The sequence below is a fragment of the Larimichthys crocea genome, chromosome VI (assembly GCF_000972845.2).
Source record: "Larimichthys crocea isolate SSNF chromosome VI, L_crocea_2.0, whole genome shotgun sequence".
Taxonomy (NCBI): Eukaryota; Metazoa; Chordata; class Actinopteri; family Sciaenidae; genus Larimichthys; species Larimichthys crocea.
Genome location: NC_040016.1, coordinates 3,887,728 through 3,908,671, shown reverse-complemented (window position 1 = coordinate 3,908,671; position 20,944 = coordinate 3,887,728). Strand labels below are relative to the sequence as shown.

Below are 20,944 nucleotides of genomic sequence, written 5' to 3'. Positions count from 1 at the left end.
CTTGCTGGCCTTCAGGGAAACGAACGTGGAGTCATAGAAGCAAAGGATATCTTTACATTTACTAGCAGGATGGGGACTGACTATTGGACGTGGACGTGTTTCTATTTTATTTTTTCACTAGCCAGTTTTTGTTTTTTTGTTGTTGTTTTGTCCCACACATGGTATGTAAATTAGTTTTAAAGGCAAAATATGCTACATGGCTCAGTCCTCTTACATGGTCTGAAAACCAGGGAGGTGTGTAGCATATGTTGTCTGTCATCTCACCGCTTCCCATTGAAATATGGCTTTATTATTCAACCCCAGTGTTGCCTTTTTTCTCATGTTGATGTCCTCTTAACTTCAATAATATATCACTTTATTCTGCCTACAGTTGGACAGTGTTGTTTAGCCCTCGGGGTGAATAGCAAGTGCATGACCTATTGCACACAGAGCTGCCCTGCTAAATGATTTATGTTTTAGATGTGAGATTTGAACCTTGACACAATTAGCTTTGCACTGATGTGGTGAGGCGTGTTTCCAGCTGTACTGGACATATGAGTGAACCCGCAAAGGATTTGTCAACGGCTGACATTTTGTTTTGTGCTTCAGTTTGGACACACATCTTTGACACAACACCACTTTCCACATGCATTTCAGGGTTCAGAGCTGATGCAGTGCTCTCCCTTTTCATCGCGATGACACACAGATGGAAGATGAAAAATATATCAGGTTATTTAGTGTGTCTCTGCCACTGGATTAAATCATGTATTGATTCTCTTCTTTCACAGGTTGAAGCCATCCTGGTCAACATCTTTGGTGGGATCGTCAACTGTGCCATCATCGCCAACGGCATCACCAAGGCCTGTCGAGAGCTGGAGCTGAAGGTGCCGCTGGTGGTCAGGCTTGAAGGTGGGAATGCACAGACACACACGCACACAAAGAAATCTAAACTTGGCCTCACCCTCTATTCCCCAGTGACACTCAAAACAATACACAATACACATTGTACCTCAGGAATTCCAACCATTGATCTCCATCTGGCCTGGAATGAAAGCACATGACCTCATTGAGGATTTCCTGATGATGCTGGTTAATGACACTTGCCTTAAACATACAATTTAAAAACAAGTTTTCACCTCCGGGGCTTGTCACTCATCTTCATGAGGTGCCAAATGACATCAGGGCTCATCAGTATCCATCATCTCTTAACGCCAACATCTCTGTACCCTAGCTCTTGTTACCTCTTTGACCTACCTGCACTAAGACGGCTATCCCCATGTAGCTACTATCTTCAGCTTCCATGACATAAAGCACGTAAACGATGACTGATAATGTTAGTTGTATCTGATTTTAAATGTATTGGGTATATAGTGTAATTGGTTAACAGCATGAGTGCGGCAAGATTTAGAGCACCTCCTCCCCACCTTGGTTTAAACTTTGAAGCCATTGTATTATTGCTGCTGTACTCTCTGGAGCCTATCCATCTTCATTGTGGCCCAGTGTCCCCGTAAGAACAGCAGTGCATTTCTCACACGTGTCACATTTTGCCGCACCCGTCATTAGCGCCAGCCAGAATAACAGTAGAGACGGCACTGATTGCCTCACCTTTCACCTGTATATGCTAATGAAACCTGTTCAGTTGTGTGTGTGCGTGTGTGTATGCATGTGTGTGTGTGTGTGTGTGTGTATGTGTATGCATATGTGTGTGTATGTGTATGCATGTGTGTGGGTTAGATGGCAGCGGTGACTCCCGGAGGCGTGGGGCCAGTTGGTGGTTAGTTTAATTGTCAAGTTCCTGCTGAGTGGTGTGTCCAGAGCAGAGAGCAGGGGAGTATATAGTGTGAGTGCTTGTGTGTTTGTGTGTGTGTGTGTGTGTGTGTGTGTGTGTGTGTGTGTGTGTGTGTGTGTCAGCCCTCAACTCTTCATACTGTACGTCCTCACACTCTTTGCTAATATGGTTTGTAGGTCAGGGTGTGTAAGCGGTTTCTAGAACCGTGCACAGATGTACTACACTGCAGTATGAATGTGGCTGCTCTGAGAACAATGGAGTGTGTAAAGTTTAGTTGTCATATTAACACCAAAGGTTTTTGTTCTCAATCAAATGATGCCTGTTAACACGCACACACACACACACACACCAGTAGATAGATACATTTAGGAAAGGTCGGGCTGTAAATCATGATCACCTTCCCCAAAGAATTTGTGACATTGTTTTTACTGTTTCCCTTTAAACACAAGCAAATTTCACGCAGGTGAGTAATATATCACTGCCTTTTTTTTTTTCCATCTGAAATAACTTTGCACCTGAACCAAAACTGAAGCTCGAACAAGGACAGATGTGTGGCTTAAACCCAAACCCTACACATTACCACTGCACACAAAGTTAAACACTGGTGCCAGTTCAAACGCTCAAGGTGAAAAATATGAATCTGTGTAATTTCCATCCACTATCTCGTGTTGCCAATTGACCATGTGGCTGAAGAGCGAGTACACAACAGCTGAAATGTGTCGCCATGCAAGCGACCGGATTAGCAATCAAAACAGACCCTAAATTAGTCACAACAGATTTTTCATAGTAGGCCATGTAATTCAACCTAACTCACAAACAGACTGAGACCAGAAGGTCACTGTTGGTGGTTGGTCCAACCACGTTTTCCTGGCCGGGGCCTAATCCAAGCTTTAGCTCTGGGTCATTACGTCCTGGGCTGCAGTCTTTTGGAGAAGATTGGTCAGAATCAATCAGCTCAGCTTGCTGGGCTGACCGCAGGGCAGTGAGAACGGCCCAGCGCTCTTCAACGGGATCAGGATGGATTAACTGGCACACTTTTAATTGGGAAAGCTCTTTTAAAAGGCCTGGGTTGATTTCATTGGTGGAGAATTACATATTCCCATATGTGTAGGAGAGCAGCCATGTGGTGGAGATGCTGATAGAGTGGAATTAGTTGATAGGGTTGAAGTGTTTATTGTGGGCTGATAAGAAAGTCTAACTGCATCACACCCAGTCTGCAGTATTAACACTTGTGTTTATAGATTGTACATTCAACTGATTAAGAACAGAACACACATAAAGACACACTTGTACACACAGTACTTAAGGTATAGATAGGAAGAGATACCTGGGGAAGTACTGTACTGCCCCCTTTGGCCACAGTGTGAACCTGCTGTCTGCCAACATGGAAAGATTTCCCTTTAAACAGCCCTCAGAGTCCTGGGAAAAAGGTGACTGCATTCGTTCAACTCTGTTCCCTGGCCTGTTGATTTACAGAGCCATTCCCAAACTGTCTGCATAACAGTGGAGGCTGTTCGCTCCTCGAAAGGAGCTATTTTTCTCCCATTTAATTAAAAAGAGATGCGAGGCCCTGTAGTACGGTTGCGATGGCCTTTTCAGTCCTGACAGTGTCATTACAGCTTAAATAGCCCTCTGCTGCACACACGCTGTACACACACACAACAACAGGTATGCGTGTGTACGCACACACATACACACACTTGCCACATAAATACATCTGCACACACTGGCTTGTTTTGACAGTGATCTGACCTGTTTTTAGCCTTTCAAATCTACACATTTGCTAAATGTTAAGGTGCAAATATTAAACAATGACCAGCATTTCAGTGTTTTCCAGCCTTTGCTCCCCTTCAGATGCACAAACACTGAATACTGTGATGTTATTTGTTAATACAATGTGGGGTTTTTTTTTATGAGTCTTGTTACGAGATGCATTTTATAAGCTGTCAATGCCAGAGATGCTTTTTAAATCTACTATATTACTGTAGCTATAGTGGCTGTGTTTGTGTGTGCGTGTGTGTTTCTCTTAAACAAGAGTCTAGACAGCATGAGAAACGTGAAAAGTTTGATTAATGACTGGCTAGCACATCAAAGGAAAGACGTCTGCACTGTTCAGGAGTATCTCGCTTCGCGTTCCAATGAGGAGCATTTGATGTTTGACGCGCAGGATGAAGGAGGGAGGAGCAGGGCTCATCCGTTTTTGGCTGAGAAGGGAAAACTTGCACTGTTTGGTCCTGATTATTTTGAGGATTCAAACTCAAAAGTCAAAAGTGTGATGACATTCAGTGATGAAAGGAAATGTTTTTCACACCAGTTATTCAAGGGAACTGAAGTAGTGAGATCCTGATATATCCCTATAATATCCCTCAGTGATATTATGAACTGTTTTGATTTGTTTAATTTTTTTCATAACTAATTTAATTTATATCAGTATATATATCAGCTGTCCTGGTGTCAAAACATGATGATGATGGAAGGAGAATCTCAGTTGTGTTGCCAGGCAGCGTTGACTATCTGCCAAAGCAAACATACAGATACTTAACGTTCATTCACCTTTTTATTACTATAGTCAAAAGAAGATTTGTCTTTACCCAGACACAAGTATTCAGCTAATTTGACAGGTGTTATGATTTACCTTTTTTGTGCCAGAAGAAAAGAAAAAAAAAACCTTAAAGTACAGCTAAGAACCTTTTCTGAACACGGGAGTGACCAAAAGTGACAAGATAATAGATCCTTTTCAGCGAAGACACAGTAACAAAAGCACAGGTGTAAATAATAAGAACAGTGATAACTTATTATTCATGTCGGCTCGGTGTCACACTCTCATAGCGTACTGAGACACTTGAATAGAACAGAGCCATCATTATTGTTTTGGATAACAACTACTGTGCAAAAAATGTCTGCTCCTGTGAAAAAGGCCCAAAGTAACTGCTACAACGTAGCGAGTCGGTATCTGCGGTGTCATTCACACCGAAATGTTTATCTCAAGTTGTCAGCCATCATTAGCTCAAATCAGACCAAGTAAGCTTGTAGCAGCGACACTTGCAGGTGTACAGAATTGAACCAAAATGTGTTTTATCACTTGTGAGATTAACTATCGACGTGTAAAATGAAGAAGCTGTTGCTTCTTCATAGTCTCACTTCAATTGAAAACAAAGTTTAGAGGACATTTATCAAGCTAACAACCACAGAAACAGATTTGGATAAGTTATCAGGCTTATCGAAATCAGGCTTTGTTTTCTTATCTTTAACTTCTACGACAACAAACTCTGTCTTTCCCATGAGAACTTTAGAGTTTCTCTGTAGGTCAGAGACTAGGTCTGTCTCCTTCTCTTTTCTGGTCTTCACGAAAATCAGTTTGTTTAAACAGAATTAGTTACAAATGTAGAAACGGCAGCATCAACAGAACTCCTCTGGCACAAGTCTTTGGCACATCCCCAAGCCTTATTATCTTGCTGAAATATGGTGGCCTGTAATTGACTCACACATTAAAGTGACATTTTCACAATAATCACAAATAAGCTTGCTAATTAGAGCGGAGATCCAACAGAAATGTGCTGTGAAGTGGCAATATATCACATGGCAAAATGCTTAACGCTGTCTGGTCTCTTGTTGTTTTGGCTTGAAAGATATGCAGCTGAGCTGTGCTGTGAGGCCGATCAGCTGATCCATCCTTCAGCAGTTTTGGAACAGCCTTGTGGGGGGAAAAAGTGGTGGTGGTGTGGATTGCGATTTAATGTAAATTCCAATACATGCTTGTTAGAAAACAAAGTTCAGAGCCAGAAATCTCACTTGCTGTACTAATTAATCATTGGTCCTGATGAATAAGCCCATAAACCCAGTATAATAGGATTATTTTCTGTTCCATACTAAGTAAGACAGTACAAATCTTTCTTTTTTTCTCAATTCTAATGTCATTCTTTAAAGTTAATCACATTGAATTTGATTTTGAAGTTTTCAAAATGAAAGTGTCTCTGCGTGTATGCCTCACGCATGTGTGCTTTATACAGTATACTGTATGTCTCTGGGTCCAGGCGGTGAATAGGTCTCTGGCAGCACCTAGTGGCTGCAGGTGAACACACACATTCATATACTTGCCATACTCACACGCACACACACACACACACACACACACACACACATACACACATCTAGTGGTGCTGTTTCCTGCTGGGCTCTGTCCTTTTCTTTGCTGCTGTGAGCTATCAGTGCTCCCTACTGCTCACAGTGGAACTGCACTCACACACACACACACACACACACACACACACACACACACATACACACACACTTACATGAAAAGAAAAAAAAAACTGACATAAGTGCACGTCTTTTCTTTCGCACTCCCACAGATGTGCGATTCCCCCCTCACGCATTACATGGATAACACAGGTAGTGTGTAAATAACGCCACACACACACTCCAGCTTCTCATGAATATTTATGGGATGAAAAAATAGCAGAAATGCATGTGTTGTTTACTTTATTTCAGTGCCATATACACTTTCCATAGGCATATTTGTCTTTTCAGAACATCTCTTGCATTATGTATTTGCTGTGAGCACACACTGTCCTCCCACAGTTTTATCTTCTGTCTCTTGTGCTGCAACTTTGTTTTAATCAGCTGACAGATAAGCCCGTCATTATGATAATAGAGAACCGTCAAAGCCCGCTGAAGTTCTCAGGTCAGACTTATTACAGTACTGACGCCCCCTCTCCTCACGTTGACTGACGGCCTCGCCGGTTGTGAGTACATATTTATCTGTCTGACACAGACAGAGAATATGCAATGCTATTTGATCAGAAGATGACTTGGGATACATAATCCCATGTTTATGTGCCACAGCAAGGCCTCTTCCTGCTCTTACTCTAATTAATTACATTGTTGAATTGATTGTTTGGAGTTTGAGTCTGCAGAAATGTGTTTGGAATGACTTATTATCTGGCTGGACAAAAGAGATGAAATATTAGGCGTTAAGTGGCGCTGGTAATAGAATTCCTCATGAAAGGTCTATTGATCAGGGTGGCCGGGCCTCCGGAGAATTCACATATCATGCAGTCTTAATTACACGCCAGGCAGGAGAGCTAAGGTCAACCTGTAAGCGTCTGAGCATGCACACACACAGACACTTAAGCACACACACAAACGCACTTAGGCACACACACACAAAAACAGCTACACCCAGAGACTTGGTCAAAGTGAACGCAAAGAGACACCAGTGCACACAAGTGGTAATTGCTGTCACATCACATATTTTTAATTACACACATACAGTAAAAACTGCACAATATTGATTGTTTTCATCATTGATTAGCCTACAGATTAATTTTATGATTAATGGTTTCATCAATAAAATGTCAAACCGCCGTCACCACTGACCTTTCCCAAATGTCTTGCTTTGACCGACCGGCAGTCCAACAGTTTACTGTCAAAGAAAAGCAGCAAACATTTACAGTGGATTTTCTGCTTAAAGATGAATGCTCATCAAGGCATTCCCTGCTAATTTTGCAGCTCTACATGTAGGGCATAACATTTATCAACCAGCCCTAACAAGATTATTGTTTATACTTGATGACTATTTTAGAAATAAGATAAACTTTTATTGGTCCTCAGGAAGAATTCAGGCATTGCAGCAGTGTCGTGATAAGAAATAAATGAAAAGAAAATAATGTTTTAAGAATATATAGAGGAGAGAATGGTTGGCCTTTTCTTTGCCATCACATCTTCATGTGTGAAATCACTAAATGCCACATAAACAGCTGGCTTTTGTTGTTTTTAGCAGCGTGGGCGATTCTGCTTCATTTGACCTTTCACTCCATTGCCCTCTCTCTCCACTCCCTCCCTCCCTCCCTCTCTCCCTTCTCATTCACTCCCTCTCTCCACCGCCATCCTCTCGCTCTCCGTGTCCTTCCGTCCACTGCAGTGCACCCTGCCCTATGTTGTGACAGGCATGTCAGGCCTGGTGTTTGGCTTCGCCATGTGCAGCACTGAGAGGCAGCCAGCTCAGTGTGTAGAGCCTCAGGGTTGTGGAGACCGTCCCTGGGTCTCTCTCTCTCTCCGTCTCTGGTTGGTTGCGGGTCTACCGGGGCATGAACGCCACCATATCACCGAGCACCTGCTACTCCTGACCTCCCTGCAGCCAGGGGGAACACACACACACACACAAACAAATTGCCCTCTTGCCTCGCTGACATTGTTCACAGACAAAGCTGCTTTCGGATCAGCAGTTGAATTTGCCACCGCTCACCCATAACTCCATCCATCTGTCATCATGTGCCTTGATTCCTCCAAAGGAGCTCTTCGTCTTTCACACCATGTGGTTTTTAGATCAGCACAGGCAGCAGATTAGGTTCAACCTTGTTTGGCCAATTTTTTGTTGTTGCCTGTTGTAACTGTTTTTCCCGTGTCTGCTAGGGACCAACGTCAACGAGGCCAAGAGGATTCTGACGGAGAGCGGCCTGCCCATCACAGCAGCAGAAAACCTGGATGACGCTGCCAGGAAAGCAGTGGCTGCCATCAAGAAATAGAAAACTCTCAATGTAACTCTGTCCCCCCCAACACCAACATTCATCCTCAGATCAGCACCGTCAGCCTTTTCATACACATGCAGACCTCCAGGACTTTGAGCCTTGGCTCTCATAGGACTTTACCTTTGTTATTTTAACACTAGCTTCCAAATATTTGGAGCTTTTATTTGCTCAGTATCTGTTCTTCTCCCGGCTCTGCAAATTAACTTCCATCATTTTTTTTTCTGAATCAAAAGCATATTAATTGGAATAAATCACTCGCAGGCTTGTTGAAGTCAACACAATCTTGTCAAATCTCCTGTGAAATTGGATGGAGACCCAACACTTTGTGCATTCCATTATATTATGGCATTTGAATGAAATATTGGAAATATATGAGAAGTTCTCCCATTAGCACCTCTAAACTCAGCTTTAGGTACTCTAAAGTCAGACTCTTTCTGAAAAAACAGCCAGTTCATGAGTTGTGAAATCATTTAATGGCACTTCATGGACTTTGAATCAATCAGCCTGTTTTTTTAGCCACTTCATGAATCCATCCAATGCCTTGTCTATCTCTCAATGAGGTGGATGAAGTGCCCATGCTGTGAATTTTGTACACCGTGTCTTATTTGTTAGGTGCTCTATGGGAAACAGTGTTATCTGTGCCTAGATGATGAAAGTTTTGTAATCTATCCTAGCAGTAGTTTCATACAGAGAGATGTCGAGAGAACTAAATCAAATATACAATTGTACTTAGATTTTTTTATAATTATGAATGTATATTGACACGATATCTTGAATACAGTGTGAAAACTGTGTATATAATTTGAGAGATTAAAAACAAATATTTCAAGATTGCTGTGTTGTTTATTTCCTCGGGGAAAAAGACAAAAGCGTATGGAAAGTAAGGAAGAAAAAAAACTGTGATTGCACTGCTTCTGCTGACTTTTTCTGGAGAGAGTAAGTTTGCAGGATAAAGCTAATGTCAGTGGGGGAAGCAGACCCTCAGCAGTTCGTACAGTTGCGTGCCTTTGAGCCTTTGAGCTCACTATTGACTACCTGAGCAAAGAAACACAGTCCAGACTCGAGGTAACCTTTGAATATACAGGAGGTGCTTATTCCAAGTAATTCCCCTTCTCCTTACCAACGCTGGCTGCATTATGCCAAGTTTTTACTTCAGATGAATTTACTGTATGTTTAGTCTAAAGGTCACATACTCTAATATGTTTAGGTTCAGTCCGTTGCAGTTTAAAAGGAAGGATGGGTTTAATTTGAGTTCATTTGTTGTGTTGGAAGCTGACCAAACCGGTAACTCTGGCACCAAGCAAAAAAGTTAGGAAATACAGTATGCTCCCGTTTGTGTTGCCTGTGGGGCTGCCTTTATTATTGATTAATTGCCAGTTGTGTTCTTAATAAATAATTTAGTCTATAAAACATAAGAAAACAAAAAAGTGAATAGTTCAAGATGACATCCTAATATGTCATATTTTGTTTAAACCAACAGTCCAAAATAGTTTTTGTCAAAAGTTAACTAAGTTAACCAAAACTAGTATATTAAGTTTGGTTTCATCAGTGAAAACGAACACAGTTTGAACAGACACGTCAAGAATTTTTAAATGAGCAAAGAAAGATGAACTTTGTATTGTGGTGACAACATAAATTCAGCCTTTGCTGGTTTAAAAAACTTTTAATCAAAGATTAAAGAAGGATGAAATGATACAGAGTTCTACAAAAAAAACCTTAATCTTTCCATTTATTTGATTTCTGTTTAATACATAGATTAATCTGCAGTCGTGTAAAAAGTACCAATGAGCTCCAGTTTCCACTAAGAACTCACTCATGTATATGTATATACGTATTTTAGAGAATACCCGCACAAGCTTAAACTCCTCAAATCGCACACCTTCAGTCCTCTAATGAAACTCAAGTGTACGTCCCCCCCCCCCCAAGAGAGACTTGAGAGGAGCGACTGTCCTTCATAAGGCCCGTGTGAGCAGTACAGAGAGACAGAGAGTTGACTGAGACCTCTTCCTGTCAGACACACTGACTGTGTGATGGATTATCTGTCAGGCAATCTGAGAGGACGCCCAGACACGCAGGATCAACTGCCACCTCCATGAAAGACGCACACAAACACAAAGCATTTCTTTCCCTCCTGTATGCACCAGGAGGTTTTCTCAGAGAGGAAAACTGAGTCTCAAACTGGAGCTCATCTTGTTTTTTTCTTCAAGCAAAGTCAAGAGGACTCCACACGGGGCCCTCTGGTAATTGCTGCACTTGCTATACATCTTTATTTTTCCATAGAGTTAGAAGTGACATGTTGTGTAACTGCCAACCTTGACACAAAGTAGAGATGGATATTAAGTGAAGTAACTACTATCATTTATTTATGATTTATTCATTTTAAGCCTCCCTATCACCAAGAGTCATCTCAAGACACAAACTCAGAGGTCTATGGCTCGGTGTTGCACCGTGCCAGCTAGCTGAGCCGTAGAAATGGGCTGAAGGGTTCAATAATTGCCTTATTTCATGCTCTTCTCTCCGTGTGTCAGAAATATCCCCGCTGATGGATTGGACGGAGGAATTTAAGGCTTGTTAAAGCAGGCTTCTCAGGCCCTGATATCCTGATATTGTTTAATTCAGTGTCAAGCTGGAGGTCACAACGAAATGTGCACACTGATTTACTGGGCAAAATTAGTGCCGCTCCTTCATATAAATATAGATGAGGGGGGAAAGAAGCTTTGGAGGTCAGGCTGAAGACTTCTGTCATGTAGCCCGCTGCTTTTAACTCAGCTAATACTTCTGGAGGTGAGAGAAGGGTGTGTTGTTTTAAACCCCTTTGTGCAGGCTGCTCCTTTAATTAAGCAGTATTATTATGCTGTGGGAGTCTTATTTTTCACCCTTGGTGGCTCACTTTATTTGTCTCTGTAATTGTCCATTTTGCTTTCTCAAAACGTGGCAGATTTTTTATGTGGTTTTTGAATTGATGTCAAAACGGTAATTGCCACTTTACAAAGCTGCCTTCAGTGTTTAGGCCTGTTGGGAGAGCCAGTGCTCTGGAAAAGCTTTCTTTCAGACAGCAGGGTCAAGGCCGTTTCTCAGGAAGTATTGGATATTTATTGAGTCATTTGGAAGCAACAACTATGAACATATTAGTTCATAATAAAGCAATAGCGGTATGAATTGCCTCCAGCTATTGTACTTCGTCTTTCAGGGACAACGGGTTGTTCAATATTTACAATTTTCTGCCTGTGCATCTGTCGTCCAGGCGGTGGACAGATAAGGTGCATGAGTCTGTGTGTGTGTGTGTGTGTGTGTGTGCCAGCATATTGATGTTTCCACTCTTATTCGAAATGTGTGTTTATGAGTACGTTCTTTAGGGCTTTGTATGAAGACAGCAAACATGTTCTTCCCTGTGGGATCTCCCAAACACCGGAGCGTTTCTTGTTTGTTTTTTCCTCTTCTCATTCACAGAAATACAAAATGAGAGTGCTTGTTCTGCCTCATCTCTCCACACAGTTATTGTCTTACTTCTCAGCCTGAAATCATAAAAAAAAAAAAAATAGTTGTTGACAGGTTTTATGGAGGAAAAGCAGCACAGTGCGGGAGAGAGTAAAAATGTCAAGAGTGAAGGAGCAGCTGAGGCTGTCGGTGGTGCGTCTTGTTACCGCACTGCCTTCGAGGTCCTCAGATTTGGCCTTGGCTCGTAGATGAGCAGAAAAATCCATTTCCCTCTCTCCAAATTGTTGTCAGTGTGTCCGTAATTGAAGGACTTAGAATCGATTTAAATTACCTTGGCTGTCTCGAGAAATTGAGCGAAGAGAAGGCAGATTCAAGAAAAAGAAAAAGTTGCAATAAGCAACACACCTCCGCAGTCTTCCTTTTTCCATGACAATGTCTTGTTTTCAGCCTGTCTCCGAGTTGCTCTTAAAATACAATTGTAGGGTCTTAGTTTCAAGTGCAAACTATGAGCACTTAAAGAATTTTTAAGATGTTTCCAGTAGCTGTTAGTCTTCCGATGATGCTTTGCTCACCTTCCATAAATAAAATCTTTTTGATCATTTTTAATCTCTTGCTGTCATGCAACGTTTCTTCCTTGCTCATTTCGACCCTTCGGTACGTTTCCCTTCCATACATTTTTGTCACCCTTCTCTGTACATTCGTGCTTGTATTCATCCATATTTTTTTTCTCGTCAATCATTCCTTCAGTCCTTTCTTGCTTCCTACCTGCATCCTTCCTCAATAACTTACTCAGTAACTTTTAGCATTTGAGTAAGCCAGTAAGAGACAACAGAAGGGAAGAAAAGACTGAGTGATTTCATGAATTTATTTCCTAATTTCTAGTTTTAATGATGCCAAAATTGACCAAGAAATATGTCATTGTATTGATCATGCCAACGCCTGCAATACTACCTGTTTTATGCCATATCTGACATGATATTTCTTCGGTGGCCGAGTGATTAGTACTTAAAACAACATAAAAAAAACTCTTTGTACGCATGCACATGGCTCTATAGATCCGCTGGATGAGAGTTTGATTCCAGCTAAGGTCAAAGTGACATGTAGCACTTGGTTTTCCATTTACTGCTTTGACTTGCAGGTCCAACTGGCAGCATTAGCATTCAATTCAGGGTAGTTTCTATCTGTTTGGGGACCGTATGCAAGATGCTATGTGGGGGCCCCAATTTTGTCAAACTCGGAGGGAGAGATTCCTAACCTTTTTAGATGATCTGATGAGATGCAACTGTCTGTTACATTTGAACAGGAAAACAGGCTAGAGTACATTAATAAATGCAAGAGATGCAGCATGTTCCTGAAAAATGTTTATCCTAATTTTTGAAAACAAGGTGACATAGCATAAAAACTCTCCCCACCAATCCAAGGTAGTAAGAAACATTTACATGTAACACTGCAACCCCTTCAGTACCACTTTGGATCTGTTTCAGTGATTGTTGTATGTATAACCACAAGTCTGACATTTTAGACCACTGCACAAGATCAACAGAAATCAGCAAAAGCTATCATCTATTAATTTAATGTCATGATGCAATTGCTAATGGTGCCTCCCTCACTTCAGGGAATGGCGGGCGGCTGTCATATATCCCGTTACATCTGTCGGCAGACAACACTCACTGCGTGACAGCCAAGCCCAAAGATGATTTTGACTCGATTACCCCACAAACACAAGTCACAGCTTCCCTATCATAGCAGCTTAGTTTTGATTATAACCTATAAAAGTGCTTCACACAACAAATGACGGGGTTTAATACAAATGCATGGCTACAAATAAAGACAGGCACTTTTAATTCTCCCAAAATATATTGAGGAGAGGAAAGTTGGGCTAAATACATCAGACATTTAGTCTCTTTGGATATTCCTTAATTTCTGTTTGCACAGTAAATTTCCTCTTGTGCGTTGTTATCTTTGGCAAGCTGCCCAAGATCTTGTCATCTACAAAGTAGCATCAGGGAGCGGCCTTCAGTAAGGAATGAAATCTTCTCCTGGAATGAGAGTAGTCAAAAGCTCATTTGGTGTGACCTCTGAAAGCCAACGCCCCCTAATTAAAACAGCAACCGAGGCAACAGAATGCTGTTTCAAATTGCTTGATAATTAGACTACCCAGTTATCCTGGTGGAGCGCTCGGCAGGTGTTCAGCTGACACACTCAGACACTTCATTGTCCCACAATGCCGAGCTTTCATGCCGTCTGCCGAGTAAAAATAAAGGTGAGATACAATCCTGAGGGGCCGACAGTATGGCACAGGGATGACAACACGGTGCAGAAATACGGGGAGACGTTTTTGTTGTTTGTGACTTGTTTTTTTTCCTCCAATGTCGTTGACACGTTATCTTTTTCTTTCCTTTTTTTTTTTTTTTTTTTTTTTTTTTTTTTTTTTTTAGTCAGACGACTGAAGGTTTGCCGGGCTGGTTTTAATCTCACGTTTTTTAAAATAACGTACAGTCACACTTCAAACTTCATGAGTTTCATGAATCATGCTAGTTTCAGCATATTTATATTTTGTGTGTGTGTGTGTGTGTGTGTAAGTATGTATGTTTGTTTATGTGTGATAGACAGGGGCTGTGCCTTGGGGTGAAGGTGACTTTGACAGTTAATAGCGATAACGGTAGCTTTTCACTGCCTTCTTTTCTCCCTCTGCCGTCTCATACTCAGGCTGAATATATGAAACCTGTGTGTGTCGGGTGCTATTGCCGTCAAATGACTCTGCCCGCAGCGTGCGCTGAGAGGAGGGTTTGTGCAAAGGCGCCCGGGAAAAGTGGCCTGTCACCTGTGATTTTGGCAACAATATAAAGCGGAGCAGTAATGGCGAGATGAAGGCTGCCGTGGCGCTGAAGCACTCGCGCACATTCAACTATGAACAGACACGGTAAACAAGGTGATGAAGTTTAGCATGTGTGTAAGATCTGCCTTGTTGAGGATCTGTTTTTGATGCGGGAGCTGTGGGTAATCACTGAAGGCGTGTTTATTTCTGCTTGTGTACTGTGGGTGTGAGTCAAAATCCACCTGGACATCAAATCTGTACATATGTGTGTGTGTCTGCTTATTCTGAGAGAAGATGTGATGAGCTATTTGTGTAGTGAAATATCCGTGAAGGTTTGTTTGCAGTCTGTGTTGCAAGTGAATTTCTTTTCCCAAAGAGGTAAACTCATTCCAGCTTAACGTGTCTTTAAATCACATCGTAGAAATGAGCATGAACTGAATACACGAAGGCAGCAGGATGACTAATTGTAAACTTTGTCTTACCTTTGTTTACCCACAGTAGTTTTGCTGAGTACACAGGATCAGTGTGTTTACACTGTAGCACACATTCATTAGTGGGAGCTTGCATCCATTGTAGAGCACAGCCCTCCTCTTCTTCGGCTGAGAGCCATGGTGGGGATTAAATGCCTTATTAATGGGCACACTGATGGTAGTTGGTCAAGACGGTGCTTATTTGGGCAAGCTTAGTTGTTGTTGTTCATCATGTGTACCGAGCATTTGGACCAAAACCACAAGAAACAAATATTTTAGTTGAAGATCAACAAGTTTAAAGGGTTATCAACACCAAGAACACAGTACAGAGGTTAATAATTTTAGAACTCATTTTTTTTAGAAATCATTTGTTGCAACAATTCCCAGAAGGATGGTAGAATTGTGCCAGGTTCAACTGCTTTGCCGGACAATGCAGCGTTTTATCTTTCCAGAGCGCTCTGCGTTGATACCAAGTGGCTTTGAAATAAAGCCAAGTGGCAAAAATTGCAGCTCCTTGGCCTGTGAAATTCTTTTCTTTGAAAATGCTGCTTTATCTATTAAACTGCATGAGTTACAGTGTTGAAGAGGATGGTTTATTAGATTTAGGAAATAATGTTTCAATGAGGACCAATGTCTAAAAAACATACAAATAAGCCAGATTTGCTACAACAGAATTGTGTTGTTAAAAAGTGTTTTTACATTTAACCCTTTATTTCTTGAGATGAATATCTGACAAAAACAACAACAAAAAACAAAAAATTGGAAATTATCTGACTCATATAGATGTATGTATGTATGTATGTATGTATGTATGTATGTATGTATGTATGTATGTATGTATGTATACTGTTTACAACCAGTCACATTTCTCAGTACTGGGAAGACCTTTTATACCAAGGGGAACTTCACCAATAAAAACACTCACAGATCACCTACCATACCAAATATCCCCCAAAATAATATAGGCCTTCTTCACTAGTACAAATTACAGCTTAATTGTTACGACCAGATAAACAGTAGGGGTATGAGGAAGTAACATAAAACCAAGGTGTTCTGGTTAATAAACAAAGGTATTTATTAAACGAAAGTTTAAATTGTTCTTAACAAAAGGAGGTGAGGCAAAAGCAGAACAAAGGGTGAGCGAGTGCTGTTTAAAAGAACAAACAAATATAACAAAAAGAGAACTCTAAACAGAGCCTATATCATCCAAGTTGAAAACCAAAACGAGAAAGAAAAACCTCAGTATCTAACCTATCGATAACAAAAAAACAGATATCAATGAACAGCACCCCTGAACTAGTGGATCTAACAAAAATATCCTCAATGTAATCAGTGCTAAACTAAACTAAACCTGGCCCAGTCCTGGAAGCAAACAAAGCAAACCTCCACAGTCATCGAACGAGTTTATAATCACAATTTCTCCCAAACGAGGTGAGCTGAACAACACAACATACAAAACAAGCCTCAAGATTCTCTGGCGGCTGCGGTTTAAATGCTGTGATGCTGATGAGTGATTTGCGGTGTGGGAAGGATGCCGCGCCAATCCCGGCCCTGCACAACTCGAGGACGTGTGCCAATGGTGACCCCTCCAGTTGCAGCACACCTGTATTTTCATAGTGGGACACTACACACAGATATAAACCGGGGACGAGATGGTGGCGGCCGTAACACTAATTAACAACAGTTGGTAAGTAAGTAATAAAAAGAATGGCACTGTTTTAATGTGTTTTAGTCTCATATCAGGGTCCATATTGATCCACTTGCGCTGCTTTGTCTTCAGACCAACAAGTGTGGATGTGGACCCAAAAGTCTGCCAACCTTTTTCTCTCTGAAAGTCGTCCTCAGTGTCCCATCAGATGCGGTGTCCACAGAGCTGTCAACCTGTCTTGGTGGGAGCTTTGAACTGACAAGTTCAATGTGTGTTTTGTCCCCAAATGGATTTCTGATCCACTCAAAGGCTGCATCTTAAATCCAGGAAATATCTTCCCTATTGCGAGACTGCAAATTTTCCTTGAAGCCTGCAACTGTGTCACCATCCAGCACCGAGGAGAAAATCTGCATCAGGAAATCAAATATCTGCCAATTGAGCTGTGCACACCACAATTCCATCTTGAGACATGTAGCTTTTGTCTTGGATGTTGGAGATGGTGATGGCTTTCCTTGCGGCGCTAAATTCAAAAGAATTACATACATATACATTCATCAATATGATGCAGGAATAACTTGACACTTCACACACTTCAAATAGATGAGCGAGAACCTTCCCATGCAACAGTGAACTTCAAGATGAAAAAGACATTTTGGTGGGTTTGCTTCTCATTTCTTTACACAGGGCTTAAAAAGACTGACTCATTCTTCACAATGAAATCACTGAGTGAGTCTAGAATTGCTTCTACGAGAAAAAAAAATCATCATGCACTCTTGTCAGTTGATTGTCATCAGCTGATGTTCAATTCGGCAATTCACTATTTCATTTCTTGCTTTTCCCATGTTAGCCCCGACCTTTGCAGCCACTTTGAATACATTCTCACCTTTTGAATAAGGTTTTTTAGTTTTTGCAATCATCAAAGATATCCTGTATGAACTAACCCAGGTTAACAGGATCAGTTTGAAGTACTGCTGCTGTATTCAATGACCTCATTTCATCCACTGGACAACCAGTCCAAAACAACCAGTACTTTTACTAACATGCTCTGTTAAAAACTGTGAAAATCAAGTCCTAGCCTGACAAAACCAATATTTAGTGTAATTAACCAACATGCATATTACGGTATTACATTGTAATACATGGAAAGGCACATGTGTCTATATGTGAGAGAAAGAAAGAGGCAGATAGTACAGGAATGAAAGCAGGTCCCAGTCTCTTAGATGAACACATTACCTACATCCAAAGGATATTTCAAACACTTCCCCTTGTAAAATTCTCTATTACATGGGTCAATAGAGGGCAATGGGAGAAGAATAAATACCCACACCTCTCCCGAAGATCACAGCCCTCTATATTTCCTTCACATACACCCACACACACCCACAAACCGCCTGACACTCGCTGTCAGCCCATTTGATTGCCTGTTAGGGAGTCTCACCCACCACGACAAGTGCCCTTTTTCGCCAAGAACCATTTTCCCCGCCATGTCAGATATGGGGATATTAATGAATGCACAATGACAGTACTTAGGGAGGCGAGCAGCTATCCTGCCTCTGCAAATTTACCCGCAGGTCACTTTTGTACGACACGGAAAAAGAAACTATGGAAACAAACAGGTGCGGGTCAGAAACTCATCTCCTCTCCAAGATTAAAAACTCATCTTTCAAAGCAGCGCAGCGTTATTGAGGCTGATTCTCGGGCTCTTCATGCAAATGAAGGTGTGATTAGGCACATGGGGAGGGAGGGGGGTATACAGATGTGAGGCTGGTAGAGAGGAGAATGGTGTATCCCTCTGTCCAATTACCTCTATAAGGATAACTGTGAAAGAGAGAGAGAGCGCCAACGGCTGCTTCTGAAACACCCATGAGGAGTCAAAGTTTTGTGTATTTTTCACACATTCATGCATGTACACACTGCACACTTTTACTATTTAGTAAATTAACCCACCCCCATTAGCCCACAAACGGACAAATCAGACACTGGCTGTAATGATTTTTGAAAGTTTTGCAGCCACTGTAGTTTTCTCCTTCACGCTTGGTTTTAATTGGTTGCAATTAACAATCCAGATGCCACTAAATCCTACGCACTGTTCCTTTAGCATTTCTATCACAGGCAATTAGGAGCTTCTCTTCTATTTATGTATTGCCATCAACACATTAGCGGAAGCCCATCTGTATCAATATGTAAGTAATCTTACAGTATGGGAGCAATACACCACGTTCTCTCCCCTGATCCGCCGAAGCTAAATAAGACTGGACATGTCTTTGAAAAGGAAGTACACTCTCGCATCCATGTACGTGATGTAATATGAAATGAGGTGAAACTTTGATGAATTCACAGGTCATTAAAGCGCTGCTTCTGATGCCTTTTTAATGAAAAGCACCGCGGTAGAGCAAAGCCAGTCGGGATAAAACCAGGGAGATTGTATCTGCTGTTGTTTCCTCATTAACCTTAAATTATGCAAACCAGCGCCGTTCACATTCAAGTTTGTGGACAGCTCCGTTCACTCGCTCTTATGGTACAACCCCCCCCCCCACTCCTCCCCCTCTCTCTTCCTGATAGCAGAGCGCTTTCATGTTGGCTCCAACCATCTGAGGGTCATGTCTGCTTTTCATTGCCACCGATTCCGCTGCTGCTTTCCTCTGTAATGAGCTCTGGTAAGCAGACAAGGTCATATGGCACAGACACATGAAAATATATTTTCTTTTTGTATGTGCAGACTGCATGTGTTTGCACAGGCTCATCTCCCCATCTCCCAAAGTGTGTGCTTGAGTGCATGTGTGGAAGCACATCAAACCACAAAGCTGCCACCAAGGGAGGTACAAAAAGAAACTCCTCCGTCCCCACGCATCTCTCTGTATCACTCTGATCTGTCTCCCCGAGACTTCAGTTACCTGTTCCTGCCGGTATCAGGTGGAGACTCCACATCAGCCTCAGGGTACGGATTCATAATAAAGTATACATATTTATCTGGTCTGCTGCCATCGATGATCCTATCGGTATCGATGAGCAGGATTAGTATTCCGCACCAAATTAGATGACACCCTGAAGGCTGCACAGATGCCAGTGGACATGTTTTAATGGTGGTTCATGTTAGAGAGGAATATGTGTGTGTGCTTTGTTAAATCTACTGTGACACTAGACTAATACTTAAGATAACACTACACTCACCAAGGTAATTGCTGAGATCTGAGAACATTGTAGCAGCAACATTGACACAATAAAGTCTGACAGGGCAAGAAAGGAGAGGTCAGACCATAGACAGTATAAATATGAAAGTCGTAGGCGTAACGTCACCCATAGGTTTCTGAAGAGCTGCATGTGAAGCCATCGCCATCTTGGCAGCCCTGCCTCTGCTTCTTCTCTGCTAATCTAAATATTGATGAAGATGTGGATCATTGCTCGACCTGAGGCGTGCTAAATGATGCCTGGGTGCTTAAACAAGCCATCTGTAATGGCACCTACCTGTCATTTAAAGCAGCCACACTGTTGATGCATAACTTTAAGCCTTAATGTAATTTTAACAGGTGAGTTATACTGTATAGAAATTCAGCCTCAGTACAGCTGAACAGCCAAATTAACCTGTATAACTGTACCAGGCTGTAAACTTGTTTATTTCTGCTGTGAAGTTAGTGATTTTAACATGGGGGCTTATGGAGATTGACTCGTTCTGCAGCCAGCCTCTTGTGGATGTTCAGGAAACTGCAGTTTTTGGCTTCATGTCACACCCAAAGAGATTGCTGCTTGGGTCAGACTGATCTAAACTACCTTTTTTGGAGGTAAAACCTAAAGTGAACACAATCAAAATATCTGTTATTATGATTGTTGACTTGCTGTTTTAATTTATTAATGTTTATAACTAAACTGGGAAAATAAATAAAATGGGAAAATAAACATAAACTTCTTCCATAAAATTATAAAAAATCATAAAATACTTTAACATTAAACATCTGCTAATCTCTGCTAGAGATAATTTCTGAATAAAATATTCTTATTACTTTTGGGTTTATGCAAAGTATTGTCAGTTGCTACCAGTTTATAAGCTGAAAACCAAAATATGTCAATTGGAAAGAAAAACTCTAGTATAGGGTATCCAGACTACACAGAAATTACCCTAATTTTCTTGTCAGATCTTTGAATCAACCTATCTGCATCACCCACTGTTCCTCATGAGTCATTTCACTGTGGCTCAACAGAGAGGAGGAAAATAGGAATTTCAAAACGACTCTCTCAAGCAGTGAAACAGCTGTCAATTTGCCATCTTGGTGGAGC

The 20,944-nt window shown here is 41.5% G+C and overlaps 1 protein-coding gene across 1 annotated transcript in view; it reads left to right on the top strand.

Moving 5' to 3' along the window:
* The window catches only part of suclg2 (succinate-CoA ligase GDP-forming subunit beta), an 84,903-nt gene extending 75,774 nt beyond the window's left edge, over positions 1–9,129 (top strand). Inside the window, exons 10-11 of the mRNA XM_010737238.3 lie at positions 768–888; positions 8,183–9,129. Coding sequence (XP_010735540.3) covers positions 768–888; positions 8,183–8,295 — 234 coding nt within the window. The 3' untranslated portion in view covers positions 8,296–9,129. The remainder of the gene's footprint in view (positions 1–767; positions 889–8,182) is intronic.
* The last annotated feature ends 11,815 nt before the right edge of the window (positions 9,130–20,944 follow it).